Source organism: Lissotriton helveticus, chromosome 12 (genome assembly GCF_964261635.1).
Source record: "Lissotriton helveticus chromosome 12, aLisHel1.1, whole genome shotgun sequence".
NCBI classification, from domain to species: domain Eukaryota; kingdom Metazoa; phylum Chordata; class Amphibia; order Caudata; family Salamandridae; genus Lissotriton; species Lissotriton helveticus.
In genome coordinates, this window is record NC_136073.1 from 457,363,962 (window position 1) to 457,380,899 (window position 16,938).

General features: G+C 41.4%; 1 protein-coding gene across 1 annotated transcript in view; it reads right to left on the minus strand.

Annotated features, from left to right (window-relative positions):
* Positions 1-1,162: 1,162 nt before the first annotated feature.
* PHAF1 (phagophore assembly factor 1) overlaps positions 1,163-16,938 on the minus strand; it is a 299,820-nt gene continuing 284,044 nt past the window's right edge. Inside the window, exon 16 of the mRNA XM_078670669.1 lies at positions 1,163-3,257. Coding sequence (XP_078526795.1) covers positions 3,168-3,257 — 90 coding nt within the window. The 3' untranslated portion in view covers positions 1,163-3,167. The remainder of the gene's footprint in view (positions 3,258-16,938) is intronic.

The following is a 16,938-nucleotide window of genomic DNA, read 5'->3' on the forward strand; positions in this document are numbered from 1 at the left end:
TCTCCTAAAAACGCGGTTATAAAACACTCCAATATTTTTTTAAAAGGAAATCACAATTTATTAGACGATACCGTATCCCCTATATAAATTCAGAATGGAGCCTCAGACTTCTTGAAGCAGGCAGTTGATTTTCTTTGTACCCCACGGCTTTTAAAAGCCACAAGATAATGTTTTTTTTAAATTAGTGGATTCTTGGCGGGCAAAAAATGTAAAACTTGGAAAGAAATCGAGCCACAAATGGACAGTAACCAAAACTGACTGCAATGGTCATACAGGACCCTTTATAGTAAAATACAAAGATCGATGCTAAAAGCATTGTGGAAAAGAAAAAGTTAGTGGAGCATTTATTTTACACATCTGATAAAAAGAGAGAGGGAAATTGGTATAGGTATCTGCTTTCTCTGGATAAAACAGATCTATTTAGCAGGATTTCTGCTTAATGGCTAAGGGGGGAGGGGGTAATTTTTGCTAAGGAAACCGGACTAAGAACAAACTGAATTTTAAATCTTTAAGGGGTGTGACTTTTCGCAAAATACAGTTTGTTTGCTTTATAGATTGTGGAGACAGGTCCCATATTATTTGGTATTGCAAAAATTGGGCGATTTTTAGGGGTACATCTTTAGATTTATCCACAATCAACTGCATATTGAGACTCCTCGTAACCCCCAATTAGTACTACTATGGCATTGCCGTATGTTCAATATAGTATTGAGACATAAGAAAGCTATATTTTTCTTGATGTTAGTGGCACAATCATTATTTCTGCAAAACTGGAGGTCCAGAGTTGTCCCCAGCTTTGCCGACTAGTTTCATAAAATGCAAAAAGTAAAGTTGAGGGAGAGGCCATACACTATTCGGGTGGGTAGCTTGAAGAGGTTCAGCAAAGTACGGCATCATCTTTTAGTTGAGTAAACTGATGAACTGCTCATGCTCGCTTTAGAGATATTTGAGGACTATTGAAGTGTGGTCCTTTTGTCTCGTGTTTGGAAGCCTAAACTGTAAATGTGTTTTTTCCCCACAATTCCTGCTTTTATAATGAATTTTTTATTAATTCTGTTAAATCGATGAGGTAAAATTTCATTGAAATGTACCTTTGAAATGACATTTTTTTTTTTTTTTAAAAGGCGGATGCGATTAAAATGAAAAAGACAACACCAAAGTCTTCATTACAAAAACACCCAGCGGCTGTGTAACACCAAACAGTGACTGGGAGCCCATTTATTTGCTGCTCGTATACATGCTCATTGCAAGTTCCATTTAATTTACATGAGGGCAACATTAAATGAGAAAAGAAACTGAACATTATGAGGCACAGACATTTCTCAGCAAGCAATAATCGCAGGAAACAGCACATACGGGATAGAAATTTAAAAGCTGTCACCACCTGGGAACAGTAAAAAGAAATTCCAGACCTTTTCTGTTTAATTAGTTATATATCATTTGTTTTTCTTTTTTTTTGTATTTTTTGTACAAAACAGTCTAGTATGTCACAGTATACAGGAAGACTAAATGGTAAAAGAATACCACACGCAAGTACATCACATTATCCCGGTTACTGGTCCTGGATCCAAAGCGTTCTTTACAGCGGTATGCCCTCGTTCACGCGCACATTCTCCATCTCGCATACACTGATAATCTATACAGAATTACACTGTACATCCAGATAAAATTACAAAAATGTTCTATTTACAAAAATCTGTACACATTTGTAAAACTCACAAAAAGTATTTGATGTGTATCACAAGTCGCTACACCGAAATTTTAAAAATGGGATAAAATTAAACATTTTTGCTCTGTTCAGTTTTAAAAAGGATGAGTAGTATACAGGCTAAACATTATGTACCTGCCCCTTCCACCCAACAATAAGACTAACACAAGAGGACCACAGACCTTAAATATGCAAAAATCTAGTATTCTGGGTAATACAGTTGTGTCTTACAAGGACAGAACGTCCAATTTTAAGGGATGTGCAGTTAGATTATATATTTATATAGAAACGCAGATTTTTTTTTCTTCCACATCAAAGAGGTCTTTGGCTAACACTTTGGCATTAAATAAAAATTAGGTCATGATCTTTATTTAAATACATTTTCCTAGAGATAAAACATACCATTTATCAATAAGCTGGGCGATTAATTAACTCCTTGCGCATTGAGACATGCATGTAAGAGCAGCTGGTGATGGTGGAGAGGCAACTGCATTTCCCTTCTGTTAAGAATGATCTGCAAAAATGCATAAATTTAAGCTGTACCATAATTAAAAGCAACATAGATTTCTAGAGTGGCCTCTCTTTTCTAGAACAATTATAGAAACACTTAATAAGGAGAAATTACATAGCATTGCACGAACAATAATAATAAAAAAACGGGCATGGCAGGAAAAATTCAACGGCTTCAGCATGTCAAGTAAGTATTAGTGCAGTATGGTGGGTACTCCATGCCACCAATATAAATAAGCATTAAGCGAGGCATTCATTGCAGATAATACCCATCACACCCAACTTGCGCTCGGTACACAGATGCGCCTCAGTGAATATAAGGTTTATCAAGTAATTAAAGTGTATGTAGTGCAAATGTTACAACCAAGTAAGATGCACATGCTACTTGCTTGTTGAAAGTCACAAGGATGTGGAGCCTGAATCACGGACATTTATACTCACTCTTCTCACACTTGGTACAATGTCCTAAGCCACAGAAATACCGACGTGTTTGTAGCTGTATGTACACACATAAATGTATCACTTACCTGTAAATGTGAATTTCACATCTATACAGTAACAAAACACAGACTACTCAATACCTGCTTCCAGATAGCTCAAAGGCTCAGAAAGTTTGTGCTTCTAACTCTGCAGTCCATCAGCCAGCACTGGCTCCTGGCTTTTTGTGCTGACTAGGGTGTCTCTGAGGTTGTGCTGTCCAGGAGTAGAGCAACAATCCAGGGAAGGGGTGAAAGAACCACAACACAGGTCTACATCTGGCTTCCACCCATCTTCTTCCAAGCACACAGGCTATGCACCGATGCTGTAGAGTCCTACCGATAGTCTCACTTCGACATCAGGCTTGGGATGGGAAAACCAGACAGTGCTTTTCATAGACAAGTGGCAGCAAATCAAGGCACACTGTACTAAATCTGTAGTATTTTGAGGAGTTGCTTGTAAAGGCATGGTGCTATTGTGGAAGATCTGATGTTCTGAGTTGGCTGTTCGGCCTTGGGGGGCCATAGAGAGTAACAGAGGCAATGTGATTATTCTGCATCACCTGAAAAGTAGCAATACAAAGAGAACAAAGTGACAGTATGAGATAATTGGCATTAAAAAATGCAGGCATGTCTTAATAATCTTCATTAAAAAATGAAAGCCATAAAAGGAAGGTCAACTGAGCAAATATGTGGCTTTGGCCAAATTACTGCAGATGCATGAAAACGTGAAGTAAGCCAATTTACATGAAATACTCAAATTGCCATACAACAGTAATTTATCATTTCAGCCTATGACTTAAGAATGTATTGCAAACATTGAAGCAGGGATGTGTTTACAGTGGCCAACTTTGAGTATACAGTTATTGAAACTACAGAATGTATTCGTTTTGGTAGGTATCTGTTAACTTAATCTGTGCCCACTAGCTACGACATGAGTATATTCTGTTTCAGTGAGTTTTGTAATATATAAGCTGCTTGCGGTGAAAGTTGAAGGGGGAGTGGGGGTATTTTGAAGTTTCCACCAGATTCTGACTAAAGGCTCTTCGACATATCTTTTTAGTTGTCCATTATGTCATCCCTACCCACTGCAGATCCTCATCCCAAACACTATCCCAATTACTACTACGTAAAGTCAGCTTCATCCCAACAGCGATCCTCCTTTGCCCTCCCCACAATGCATAACGTAGCTTGCTCCTCACTCTCCAATGGACCACAGAAATACATCTTCCATGTATCATGATACAATGGAACATCTCACCTGCTACCCCACAGTATGGCACATTCCTATGTCTCCACTGAAGCCCATACAAATCGTCTAGTCCCAATAGTTACTCATTGAACATTGCCAGTCTACTCCTTTAATAATCTAATTCATTTTCCGGCTCTCCCAAAGCCCCACCCTCCTCTTACATACAACTGCTGCAACACTTTGTACCTCCTCCCGCAGTGTATCCACACACCTTCCTAGTACTTCTCCAGTAAACCATGTACCTTTTAGTATAACCTGAGGGTAGAACACCCTGCTCTTACCATTTATGCAAACCCACAATTACACACAAAACTCTGCTAGCACCTCACAGTGGAGCCTATCAACTCCCATAGTAGTCTACATAAATCTCCTTTCTATTAGACCACAACCTTTCCGCACAGTGAAGTCAACAACATGCTCATCTGAGGGTTCACACCAACCCTTCATCCAAATGGTACACCCCTTTTATATCTCCCACAGAGTACCATTTTTTGTATGTATTTCTTCCCTGCAAAACAATGCCCTTGGCAAGAGGCACTACACATGGTGCAAGTGGCACTAGAAAACGTAAGGGGAAAGTCCACTTAACACAGTTTTCTCCCTTGAGACCTTCATCTGCCTTTTAATTTCCTTCTTACAGTAGGTTTTTCCAAAACCATTGCCTGTCCAAACTCATGAATTCAAGCTTAAGACGACAGGAATTATAGAAAACTGACTTAACATAAGGCAAAATATGACCATCATTAAAAGTAATCACAATTGAAAATGATGCCCTAGGAGACGCACACAAAATATTACTACTCCCAGGAGTTAGAAGAAGCGTCTCACAGGCAAGAGTTAATACCCAAATTTCATGTTAATGACTCACCTGAACAAACCTTTAAGGAAAATTGTTTAAGGGGGAAGTGAAATCCAGAGATGCATAATCCTATAGAGTACACAATACCAAGCAGAACGGCATTCTGATGCAGAAAACCACAGTGAAATGTGACCTTCACCACAGAAATGACCATTGAAGTTTAAGGCTATCGACAGCAGTCAAAATAGAAGATACCTTACTGAAAGCTGATAACTTGGATTCTTTTCAATGTTGACTGAAGTACTTCCTAAAAACTAGATTCAAAATATCTCCCAAAAATAGGATACAACTCTTACACAGTAACTGAGTTGATACCTTCATTTGCTGTTGAAAAAACATCTCTAGCCTGATGCAACAGTGAAAAAAGTGCATCACGTTTGCCATGCTGCAAACAAGCAGTAATTATTAAACTAATTGTAAAGTGTATGCCACATATCTTTCTCTTAACCAAGAATTACTTCAAAAATTATACATGCCTAGAGTATTTCTAACACCTAAATTAAAATTCATATAAAAATAACTTGTACCTTTTATGCAAAGAAAACCATCTATATGAAAAACAACTATACTTCTGGTGATCTCTTCAAAGAGTTTCCAAAGGCTCTTCACTCAGAATGTAGTACCTGTTGAACCATACGTTACCTGACAGTTGGATTTACAGCAAAGCTCATATTCCTGTGTTCTTCAAAATAAGATATGGAATGCGTATACATCAGTATGGGGAACAGTTAAGTGGAAGAGCACTGAAGTGAAGGTTCTTCTGCACGGAGTCTGCTATGGATATCTTGCAGGTACCATCTTCCGATTTCAGCAAAGCTGCATTTGACAACTCATAAGTGTTATTCTCATCCTTAGAGTGGCAATGAGTGTCATCGAGGATCACATGTACTAAAGCCGAACCCAAAGTCTGCTCCAAGGTTGCAGTTATATATCGACGCCGAAGCAGTGGAGTGCAGAGGCAGTGAGCAGTCTTCCAACCAACTGCACCAAGAGCATAAGAGGAGCCTGCCATTTATGAGCGGAGCATCAACGAGGGTTATGCCAGGAGAACAAAATAAATAAATAAAACACAAAGCCAGCCATCAATGTTTTGAGGCCACCTCAACCACAAACTAGGCCAGGCAAGTGACATGGCAATCAGGCATTTATGCCATGGTGAAGCTATATTGACATGCATATTAGGCACGTAGTGTGCTCATGCATTAAGTTGGTGGCCATTTTGTGGTCATATCGCATAGATACCGCTGCAGTTCAGAAGCACTGTTGATTTCCCACTGACAATTATGATGTGCAGAAAGTTACTTGGTCAGCCCAGCCGTCCACTCACTGAAGTGATCTACTGCCACTCAACAAGATGCAAGAGGTGAGTATGTGAGCCGCTGATCTGCTTCTGATGATGTGAACTGCAAATTATCGATTACCCAGCAAAAATGCTGTATGTGCTGCAACACACAGTAGATAAAAGCTACAAACTGTGTGACTAAATTAAAAACAATAACTTAAGAAAAGGTGCACAACTATTAGGAACATGTTAGAGGATTGATTACAGGAAGTGGATGTAACACTTCACACTGACATAAGTAGAATAATTGTGTAATATTATAAGCCAACTGACTACAACTTAACCAACCCTTAACTAAGCCACTGCAAACATCATGGAAGATGTCACACCTGCGACCCAATTCCTTGCATTTCTGGGTACACTGCCATTGAACTGCAAACAATGCAAGGAAGTCTTTAAGATATAAAGTCCATACACAGTAATGCCATTACTTCAAAAAATACATTATTAATTGACAATTTAAGTCCTAAGGAGAGAGTATATTAAAGATAGTGGAAGACGTCTTAGTGCATTCTGTGAAGGAGGGTAATATCGAGGAGGCAGTGTAAGTCACAATATTAAACAAATTGGACAAAAGCTTCAATCGACATAGAAATGTAGTTCTGCAGAGTCAGATGTTTTTACAGCGCCCACAACATCCAGGAGAACCAGTTGATGCTTTGTAGCTTAAATGAGAAACGTTGCTGCAACAAGCAAATATATTGTGATTTAAGATGATGTCATGAGGGACTAATCATTGAGAAAACCGACAGCAAAAAGATCCAGGAACGGTAATTATCAACTGAAGATCAAAACTTAAGAAGCATTGAGTATAGCCCAGTGCTGAACATTCTTGATTATTTACAAAGAAAATTTCTATTTCAGAAAAGGGAGTGGTGGGAAAGATATTATAAATATTTCCAAGAGTAAAACAAGACAGGGGACGAGCATAGACCCTTTCTACCGAACAAGACTGAGAAATAAAAAATAAGTGGGTGAAGCACTTTGTTTTAGCTGTGCAAATACATAGCATTTGGGGAATACCATAACATGTCCCCACATGGTCACAAGTTTGTTTTAAATGCAACAACATGTCTGCATATCCAGTCGAAATGTCAATAGCACAGCCAAACCCAAGAAATCTGATAAGTCAGAAAATTAAGGTTATTTCTTGTTGGCAGCGAATTGAGACGGAGACATTGTGGGCCCCACTGACAGAAGAATAATGGTGGCACAAACGGGCATGGTTTTTGGTTCGCCAAACACTTTGATCAAGAAGGAAGAATCAAGATGGTTTCCCCATGTGGAATTGAGCCAATGTGATATCAAAATCTTTGGGTATGCCAAGAAAAGGGTAGGCATAATAGCGGAGTTTGATATCATCTGTAGCTTTGAAGGTAATAAGGCCAAAGGGGTAGGTTATGTGGCGAAGGAGAGTTCATGCTTACCAGGTTAGGAAGATCAGGAAGAATAGAACATGATACAGGATTCCAACCAATTACACCAGGTCTGGGTTATTAAACCATTAAGCTTAGTGAAGAAAACAAGTTACTTACCTGTAACTTCAGTTATCCAGTATTGGTATCTTTCATAGATTCACATGCCTGAATCATCCCCCGTCGCCAAGGTGGGAGTCCCACGGTATATAAAAAAGCAGTACCAAAAGGAAATTACAGTAGTAGGCCCTATGAGAGGGCCAGAGGCCTAGATTGTAGTAGCCTATCTACCTCATTATGCTAAAAAGACCAAAGTCTTTGCTCCAACCAATCAGCTTACAGCACCCTCTAGAACCCTCTCTGCAGAGCCAGTTCTCCTCAGATTTTCGTTAGCACAAGTGGGAATGAGTATTCCAAAATTAGAGAACTGACTCTCCGGGGAGGAGGGTGGGTGCATGTGAATCTATGAAAGATACCAATACTGGATAACTGAAGTTACAGGTAAATAACTTGTTTTCTTATCCAGTATTGGGGTATCATTCATAGATTCACATGCCTGAATCAGAATAGCAAGAAGTAAGCCAGGCAAAAGTCGGTTGCGGAAGGTGGGAGACTTATCTTGGTGCACCCCCAAAAACCTATATTGAACAACCAACAATTGCAAAGTAAATGATCTACTAATAAAACATGACTAAATTCAAAAAAGTAGTCATATAGTATTTCACAGGCAAGGAATATTAGCATAACATAAACAAGCAATCTGCAATACATGCACTTCTTTTATATCAACAAAATACGCTGCTACAGCCCTTGTAGAGTGAGACCTTTCAGTCCTTTGTAGTGGTCAGTTAGCCTTAACATGGCAGAAATGGATCGCAGAGGCAATCCATCTGGAAATTGTGGCTTTAGTGACCGCTTTTCACAGGGTAGTTTGGCCATAAGCCACGAATAGCTGGTCTGACTTGCTAAAGTTCTTTGTTCTTTGAAGATAGAACTTTAAACATTGTTTAATGTCCAAAGAATGTAGTGTTCTTTCCGCCGGGGTTGTAGGATTTGGAAAGAAAACCTGCAATTTCACTGGCTCATTCAGATGAAACTGAGAAGGCACTTTGGGTATAAAAGTTGGATTCGTTCGAAGAGTGACATACTCTTGAGAAAAATGTAAGAAAGGTTCTTTGATAGTGAAAGCTTGAATTTCTCCTATTCTCCTGGCAGAAGTGAGGGCTAAAAGTAGGGCGACCTTCCATGTCAGGGATTTGAGGTCGGCTTTGTGGGTCGGTTCGAACGGGTGCTTCATCAGCTGTGAGAGGACCGTGTTGAGTTCCCATTCTGGTGGCGAAGGTTTAACTGGAGGATAAGTCCGGAAAAGACCCCTCATGAATTGTTTTATTAGCGATGAAGAGCATAGTGATGGATTGTCAGCCACCTTCCTGAACCTGGATAAAGCCGCTAAATGGACCTTTATGAACGAGAAAGAAAGACCAGAGCGAGCAAAATGCAAAAGATAAGGCAGAATTGTTCCCGTTTGAGCCTCAATAGGGTGTATAGCGTTTGAATTACACCAGGAGCAGAAACGCTTCCATTTGAGACTATAAGTCATCAACGTGCTCTGGGCTCGTGCTTTCTTCAATATGTCTCGGCAGTCTTGAGGAATTTGGAGGTGTTGAAATTCTAAGAAGTTAGGAGCCATGCGTGCAATTGCAGCGATTGAGGGTCTGGGTGAAGTATCTGACCCTCGTTGCGTGACAGTAGTGTTGGAGTTGACAGAAGTTTGATCGGAGGCTCCTGTGATAGTAACATGAGCTCCTGAAACCAAAATTGACGAGGCCATCTGGGAGCAATTAGAAGGAGACGGCAGTTCTCCAATTTCATCTTGGGCAACACTCGCGGAATCAGTGGGATCGGAGGAAAGGCGTAAGCATAGATCCCTGACCATCACATGGACAGGGCATTCCCTCTTGATCCCTGGCGTAATACCGGCATTTCTTGTTCTGCCGGGTTGCAAATAGATCCAACATTGGTTTGCCCAAAGTCTGGAACACCCTGTTCAGTTGACTGTTGTCCAACTCCCATTCGTGACAATCAGACGAGGACCTGCTTAGTTTGTCTGCTAGGGTATTGTGGAGGCCCCTGACGTGTTCTGCCTTGAGAGTTATGTTGTGAAGTGTCAGCCATTCCCATAACTCTTGGGCCTCTTTGGACAGTGTAGCTGACCTTGTCCCTCCTTGCTTGTTTACATAAAACATGCTGGTGGTATTGTCCGTCCGGACCAGGACTGAGGACCCTTCTATTCTGGGAAGGAACGCTTGTAAAGATAGAAAAATGGCTCTCAACTCTAGACTGTTGATGTGGCATCGTCAGTGTTTTTGAGACCATTTGCCTTGCACCTGTAAGTCTTGGAGATTACCTCCCCAGCCCTCCATGGACGCATCCGTCGTCAGAATGAAATCTGGAGGAGTTTGCAAGAATGTGAGTCCTTGTTTCAGATTGTGTAGTTGTGTCCACCACTGAAGAGCCTCTACCAAGCGTGGGGTGACTGTGATGGTGTCCTCGAAAGAGCATGTCGCTTGCTGCCATTGAAGATGTAGCTCTTCCTGTAGAGGCCGCATTTTGAGACGTGCCAATGGAATGAGATTGATGGCTGAAGAGCACATTCCCAGAAGTGACGCGAAGAGGCGAACTGAAAGTGACCTTCTTCTTGATAGTTTTATGGCCAATGCTTGTAGACGGAGTTGCCGCTCTTGAGACAAGAATGCCTTGCACTGTATCGTATCTAGACAAGCTCGTAGGAATAGCAGGATCCTTCTCGGAGTCAATTGAGACTTGCTTTCGTTGACCATGAGGCCTAAAGATGCAAAGAGAGTGCGGCAGAGTGCAATGTCGTTCTTTACTTTGGACTTTGACGGACCTTTGACTAGCCAGTCGTCCAAGTACGGGAAAACCTGGACCCCTGATGAGCGTAGTGCTGCCGCTACCGGAGCCAGGCACTTTGTAAAAATCCTTGGAGCCGATTTGAGGCCAAATGGAAGTACTTATAACTGATAATGGGCGCCAGCCACAGTGAAACTGAAATACTTTCGATGTTTTGGGTGGATTGGGATGTGGAAGTATGCATCTTCCATGTCCAAAGAAGCCATAAAATCTCCCTCGTTGAGGCAACTTAAAATGTCCGAAAGAGTGACCATTCGGAAACCCTGCTTCTTGAGATATTTGTTGAGATTGCGCAGGTCTAGGATCGGTCGCCATTCCCCCTATTTCATTTTTATGAGGAAAAAACGGGAATAGAAACCTGTCCGCCTCTGATGGATTGGAACTTTCTCTATAGCGTTCTTGAGGAGCATTGCATGAGCTTCCTTGAACAATAAGTGAAGACGAGGGGGAGGGGGACCCCTGGGCGGAGTTGTTGGAGGTTTGGTGATAAACTCCAGGGTGTGTGCATGCTGTACTAGGTCCAACACCCATTGATCGGTAGTGATGTGCTGCCACTGTTGTTGGAAGGCAGATATCTTCGCGCCCACAGGAAGGGAAGGAATTGAGGTTGGCGCCCAACTGACCTCACTGTTTTCTGTGAGCGTCTCGCCCTTGATTGTTTGTGCGCTTTCTTCCTCCTTGGCGAGAGAAACCAGCTGTTCCGGACTGGCGATAAGAGGATTGATAGTATTGTCTGCCTTGTTGATAGTAACCGCCTCTGGAAGAGCAGCCACGTCCTCTTGCGCCTCTGAAAGATCCTCTTTTATACTGCAGTGAACCTAGGGATCTTGCAGTATCAGTGTCCGTTTTGATTGCTTGGAGAGCTTCGACGATATGCTTCCCAAACAGGGACTCTCTGTCATATGCCATGTCCAGTATTTTTAATTGAACCTCGGGTCGAAAGGTAGTGGCCTTTAGCCAGCCCGGACGTCTCAAAACAGCAGCTCCCGCCAGCTGTCTAAAATTCGTGTTCGCAATGTCTAATGCGCAGTCAATAGTTTCCGCAGCTGCGCGCTCTCCTTCCATTAGGATCTTGCGATCCTCTTGTCTTTTGTCCTCCGAAATCAAATCTATGAGCCCAGCCATGTCGGACCACATTTGACGATAATAGCGCCCTAAAATCGCCAAAGAATTTGCCGCTCTGATGGATGCAGCAGCCATAGTGGAATTTGTTTTTACCAATAAGGTCCAAACGCCGCCCCTTCCTATCTGGTGGTGTAGTAATGGGGGTGGCTGGGTTCTTCGACCTTTGTTGCGCGGCCTGTGAAATGACCGAATCCGGCCGCGGATGACCAATGAGGCATGAAGGACTACTGAGTGGGTCACGATATTTTTTGTCAATTCATGGTAACACGGCAGGCACAGAAGCGGGATTTTTCATCACCTTAATGCACTCTTGCCAGATGTATTCTATAACAGGAATGGCTCTAGACACCTTCCTAGTTTCCTCAATCATGAAGAAAACAGCCTGTTTGCTCCACCGTCACTGGAAGCTGAAATCTATTTGCAGCACGCTGCATAAGATTATGGAATCCACCTATATCTTCAGGTGGCGAGTCTGAAGGCTGTGGAGTTGGTGGAGACAGCATAGGAATAACGTAGTCATCCCACGGGTCCGATAGAGGTATGTTAGGTAACTCTCCTTCCTCTACTTCTTCATCCGAAGAAGTGTCCGGGGTTTGTGCAGGCAAACCAGGTTGCGGAGTTTCCGTGACTGGAGTAGGGGGAGGAACTTGAGGTGGAGGAACCGGGACAGCAGGTTGAGCTGGTTGCGGCGGAAAACGTTGTTTATAATCCGCGAGCATAGCCTGTAAATCCTGAATAAGGCTTGGCGGTAAGTGACGGACCTCTGAAACCTGAGATCGCCTTTGGTATTCCGTTTGATGAGGCACTACAATGTCCTTCTGGTAATAATGTCCTGAATATGTATCATCTTCGTCATCATCCTGGCACTTAATATTGAGTTCAGATGGATGGTGAGCCACTCCAAAAGCTCCCTCATTGTGGTCATCCTCAAAATCCTCTTCCTCATCATCAGTGTAAGATTCTAGCAGATGAGAAGGCATGAGCGGTGAGATATAAGATCCTTGTTTCCTCTGGTATGATACCAGCTGGAAGGTTTTTGAAGAGAGTGGGGTAGAGAAAGCCTGTTTTGTAATAAAAGGCTTCATTGAAGTAGAATCCATTGGTCTTGATGGCACCGGTGACAATGGTGATTTTGCTAGCTGTAGTGAGACAGTCGTCGACGATAGGACCATCGTCGATGACGAAGGAATCGTCGTGGATGGAATCAACGTCGACGGGGCCGTCGTCGACGGAGCCGCCGTCGACGGGCTCGACGTCGACGGGCTCGACGTCGACGGAGCCGCCGTCGACTGGCTCGACGTCGATGGATGCTTCTTCGTCGACGAGAGGGTCGTCGACGGTAGCGTAGATGACTTCATCGACGGAGGCTTCTTCGTCGACGAATGCTTCTTGCTCGTCTAGGCTGTCGTCGACGAGGGTTCTTTTAGCCACAATACATATTTTTGTAGACAGAATAGGAGAAGTGATGGCTGTGGTGGAGATCATAGCCATAGATGAAGAAGTCGAAGTAGAGATGGTAGTCACAGCTGAGGAGACAGAAGAGCTCTTACTCACGGTTTCCTTGGACGAATCTTTGGTGGTTGAGGCTCCAGAGATTGTATGTGGAGATCTCTGTGAAGAGCCTAAAGTGGAGTGGGAGGTTTTAGTATGCTTTATCCCCTCACTTGAATTATCCTCTGGAGATCTCGCTATCTTACTGGAGGTAGAGGCTCTGTCTTCATCATCTGAAGAAGAGGATTTTAGCCACAAAAGGACTCTGGCCTCCCTATCCCTTAAGGTTTTAGAAGGGAAGGTGCGACAGATCTTACAATTTTTAGCCTCATGTTTTGGGTAGAGGCAATAAATGTAGTCCTTATGTTGGTCATCAACATGGACCCTTTTCTTCTCGTATGTTCTACAAGGTCTAAATAAGGCCATCTTGTCAGACATCCTGAAGCTCTGCAGAAAAAACGGAGTCAAGACTCAGGGAGACTCCCTTCCACACAACGTGCGGTGAAAATCTGAGGAGAACTGGCTCTGCAGAGAGGGTTCTAGAGGCTGCTGTAAGCTGGTTGGAGCAAAGACTTTGGTCTTTTTAGCATAAAGAGGTAGATGGGCTACTACAATCTAGGCTTCAGGCCTTCTCATAGGGCCTACTACTGTAATTTACTTTTGGTACTGCTTTTTTATATACCGTGGGACTCCTCGGCGACGGGGGATGATTAAGGCATGTGAATCTATGAAAGATACCCCTATACTGGATAATAGTAGCGCTACAATACAGGAGGCGAAGAGTAAGTGGATAAGGGAGTATCCTGACATTTTCACTGACGATTTAGACAAGCTGAAGAAGTTTAATCACAAAATTTGTGAAAAGAGATTGTCAAGTTAAGCCTGCATAAAGAGCCAAAGGTACCCTTGGGAATGCAAGATGAACTAAAAAAAAACGTTGGGGCAATTTTACAATCTGGGAGTTCAGTGTTTGGTGCTAGTGATGTTCATGCAAACCTTACTTACAGTTAAGTTCAAGTGTCAATTTGCACGACCTAAACTGGAATATCTGGCTGGACTGGCAAAATGCCACAATATCAGAGATATTGTTCACATTGAAGGGAGCAGTGATATTTACTTAATTGGACATGTTGCAACCAAACATCAGAATGAGCTGCATCAGGTATCTCGCCATCGTACCTCATATTTAATTCGGACAGAGCTCACCTCTACGGGTGCATGCCTCTTGGTCTTCCAAAGGGTAATCTGTGTCTTCTACAAGTGGATGTCGGGGATTGCACTCTTCCAGCATGATAGACAAGTTACTTACCTGCAGCTTCTGTATTCCGCCAGGCACCAGACTGTATCATGAAGCTTTTCCAGAAAATGCTCCTGCATACCGTTAGGTGGCACCATCAGTCTTTGTGGCCACTTTGTCCTGCCTCCTCACTAACGTCCTTAACTGAGCTGGTAGCAGACTGAGAAAGTGCTATCAGAAAAAGTTTGTGTAATGAGCCAAGTTAGTGCTATGTTTGGTGGTGCATTGTGTGAAGAAAAGTGGGAGAAATGTCAGGAAGACTATGAGGTGTTGCCTATGGTCAAAGAGCAGGTAGCGAATGGATGGGCATAGCTAAAGACAAATAGATGAAGTGTGTATGATCAGGTTTATGAGGAGTTATCATGCAATGGATGTTTGGTGATCTGATATGGGTCATTGGAATCGCCTGCAGGGATGCAAAAGAAGGTATTCTAGCTTGCACAAAAATGACAGGTAGGTATTTGAGCAATAAGAGGAAAGTTTAAGGACTTTTGATAGCAGAGTCTGAACAGAGCAATGGATCACTACCGCAGTGATTGTTATATGTGTGTGTATTCAGTGACAAAACAAGTTATGATCTCAACACCAATTAAGTTAGCTGAAGCAGTCACTCTTAAAAGACGATATTTATCTCACTCAATAAATAACATACTATGAGGTATCGTTATTTATGAGGTGCAATAAATAGCACCTTCACTCCTAATCAGGCCCATAGTATCAAATGAAGTTCAGGAAACCACTTTGAAGCCCCAGGGCTTATTGTATTAAATATTCTGTATACTCACATAGTTACACTGATGTACTACCCCAAGTTGGTCTTTCAGCATGTTAAAGTCATCTAGTGTACCAAGAAGAAAAGCCATAATTTTTCTTCTTAGGTTTCAATATTTTATCATTACAATTAAAATAAGAGTGTTCTGACTTTTCTAGACATCCTGCATGATGCTGTAAGACTTGATTATAAATAAGGCTCCTTTTTTCAGTTTTTACTGATTTGACAGATAATTACAGACAGAAAACAAAGTGGTTCCTATCTGTATTTATTTTTTAAAGCGGAAAAATGCAGAAAAGTGTGCTTCTTGGTTGGTGACATTCCATGTTGTTTTTCATGATTTCTAGGACAACAGCTGAGCAGATAGGCAGCATGGAAAGTTCAAAATAGGTTGAGGTTTCCCAGATTTTACAATACACCTGATAATTCAGGTGTATTGTAAAATATTTGTATTATAATGCTCATAGTTACCTGAAAGTGTAGTATTTTGCTATATTTGGCTGCTTAATTTGCTAAAACGTGACAGGCAGCAAAGTAGGAGTGCATGTTTGTCAGTTAAATAAATGTTGAAATATACCATTTTATGACTCCATATATTTGCAAAACACAAAATAAATATGGATGAATACCAATAAGATGGGCAAAAAAACAAATAAGGAGAAGTACAGAAAGAAATGTTAAAAAAATAAATACCATAAAACCGGGAGCACGAATTATAAACATTGAATAAGTCAAGCTTGTACACTACAATATTGTGAGCAATGTCACTTGTTATGCAGTCACGCCTAAGATATGCTTCCCCAGTTGTACCCAAACTACCAACTTTAATACAACAATCAAAATTATATACAGAGTGAGGGACATAAGGGTCGTTTACTGATACAGACTTTATTCTAAAATTTAGGATTAAATACACCTAGTTATAAATTAGACGGTTGTACAATACCAAAATGTTGCATCTGATTGGCTCCTAGTTGGCCGATACCTACCAGGCGATCTAAAGCTTGTATTGAAGTGTTTTATTAATAAGAAAATCAAGTTTAGTTATTTATGTTTTAGTTAGCATAACTAGACTGGAAATGTAATTTACAGTGCGTTGAGTAGTTTGCACTGACACCAATTTTAAAGTTGCTCAAGAAAATCTGGCATTTAAAATTGCATGAACAAGATTCCTACATGCATGTTTTCTTTCTGTGTTTTACTTTTTATGACATAGTTGAAATGGGACTCATTTTATGGTATTGTTTCTTGTAAGAAGGAAGCCATGTTCTTATATGTTGCAATATTCAAGGCCTGCTGCCACAACAGTATTTTAATTCATTTTAAAATGGTTTCTTGTTTAATTTGTTTCAATAGTGCAATGTCATTTCTTTTGTTTGTAGGGTATAGGGTATTTAATACTTATGCCCGATTTTAGGAGTTTCCTAAACAAAAGTATTTTATGTAGCACAATTTCAACAATATTGATTGGTTTATGGCATGTATCTTTGTTAGTACAGCCCTAGGATACAAATTCACTCTATGTTAGGAGCATAATTTTTAACTTCTCTGAAACTTCTCCTTTCTGGGATGTGTGCAGACCTTTTACAGACTTTTGGGACTTGCCAGAGACTTTCTCAAGACCTTTTATTGGTTTATATGAAGGCAGACTCCATGATATTTTGTTTCTTTGGTGTATGCTTAAAAACTTTCACTTGGTTTCATACTGAGCAGTCCCTATGTCAAACTTTTTAATTATATTTTCCCGTGCGTTTTAAATG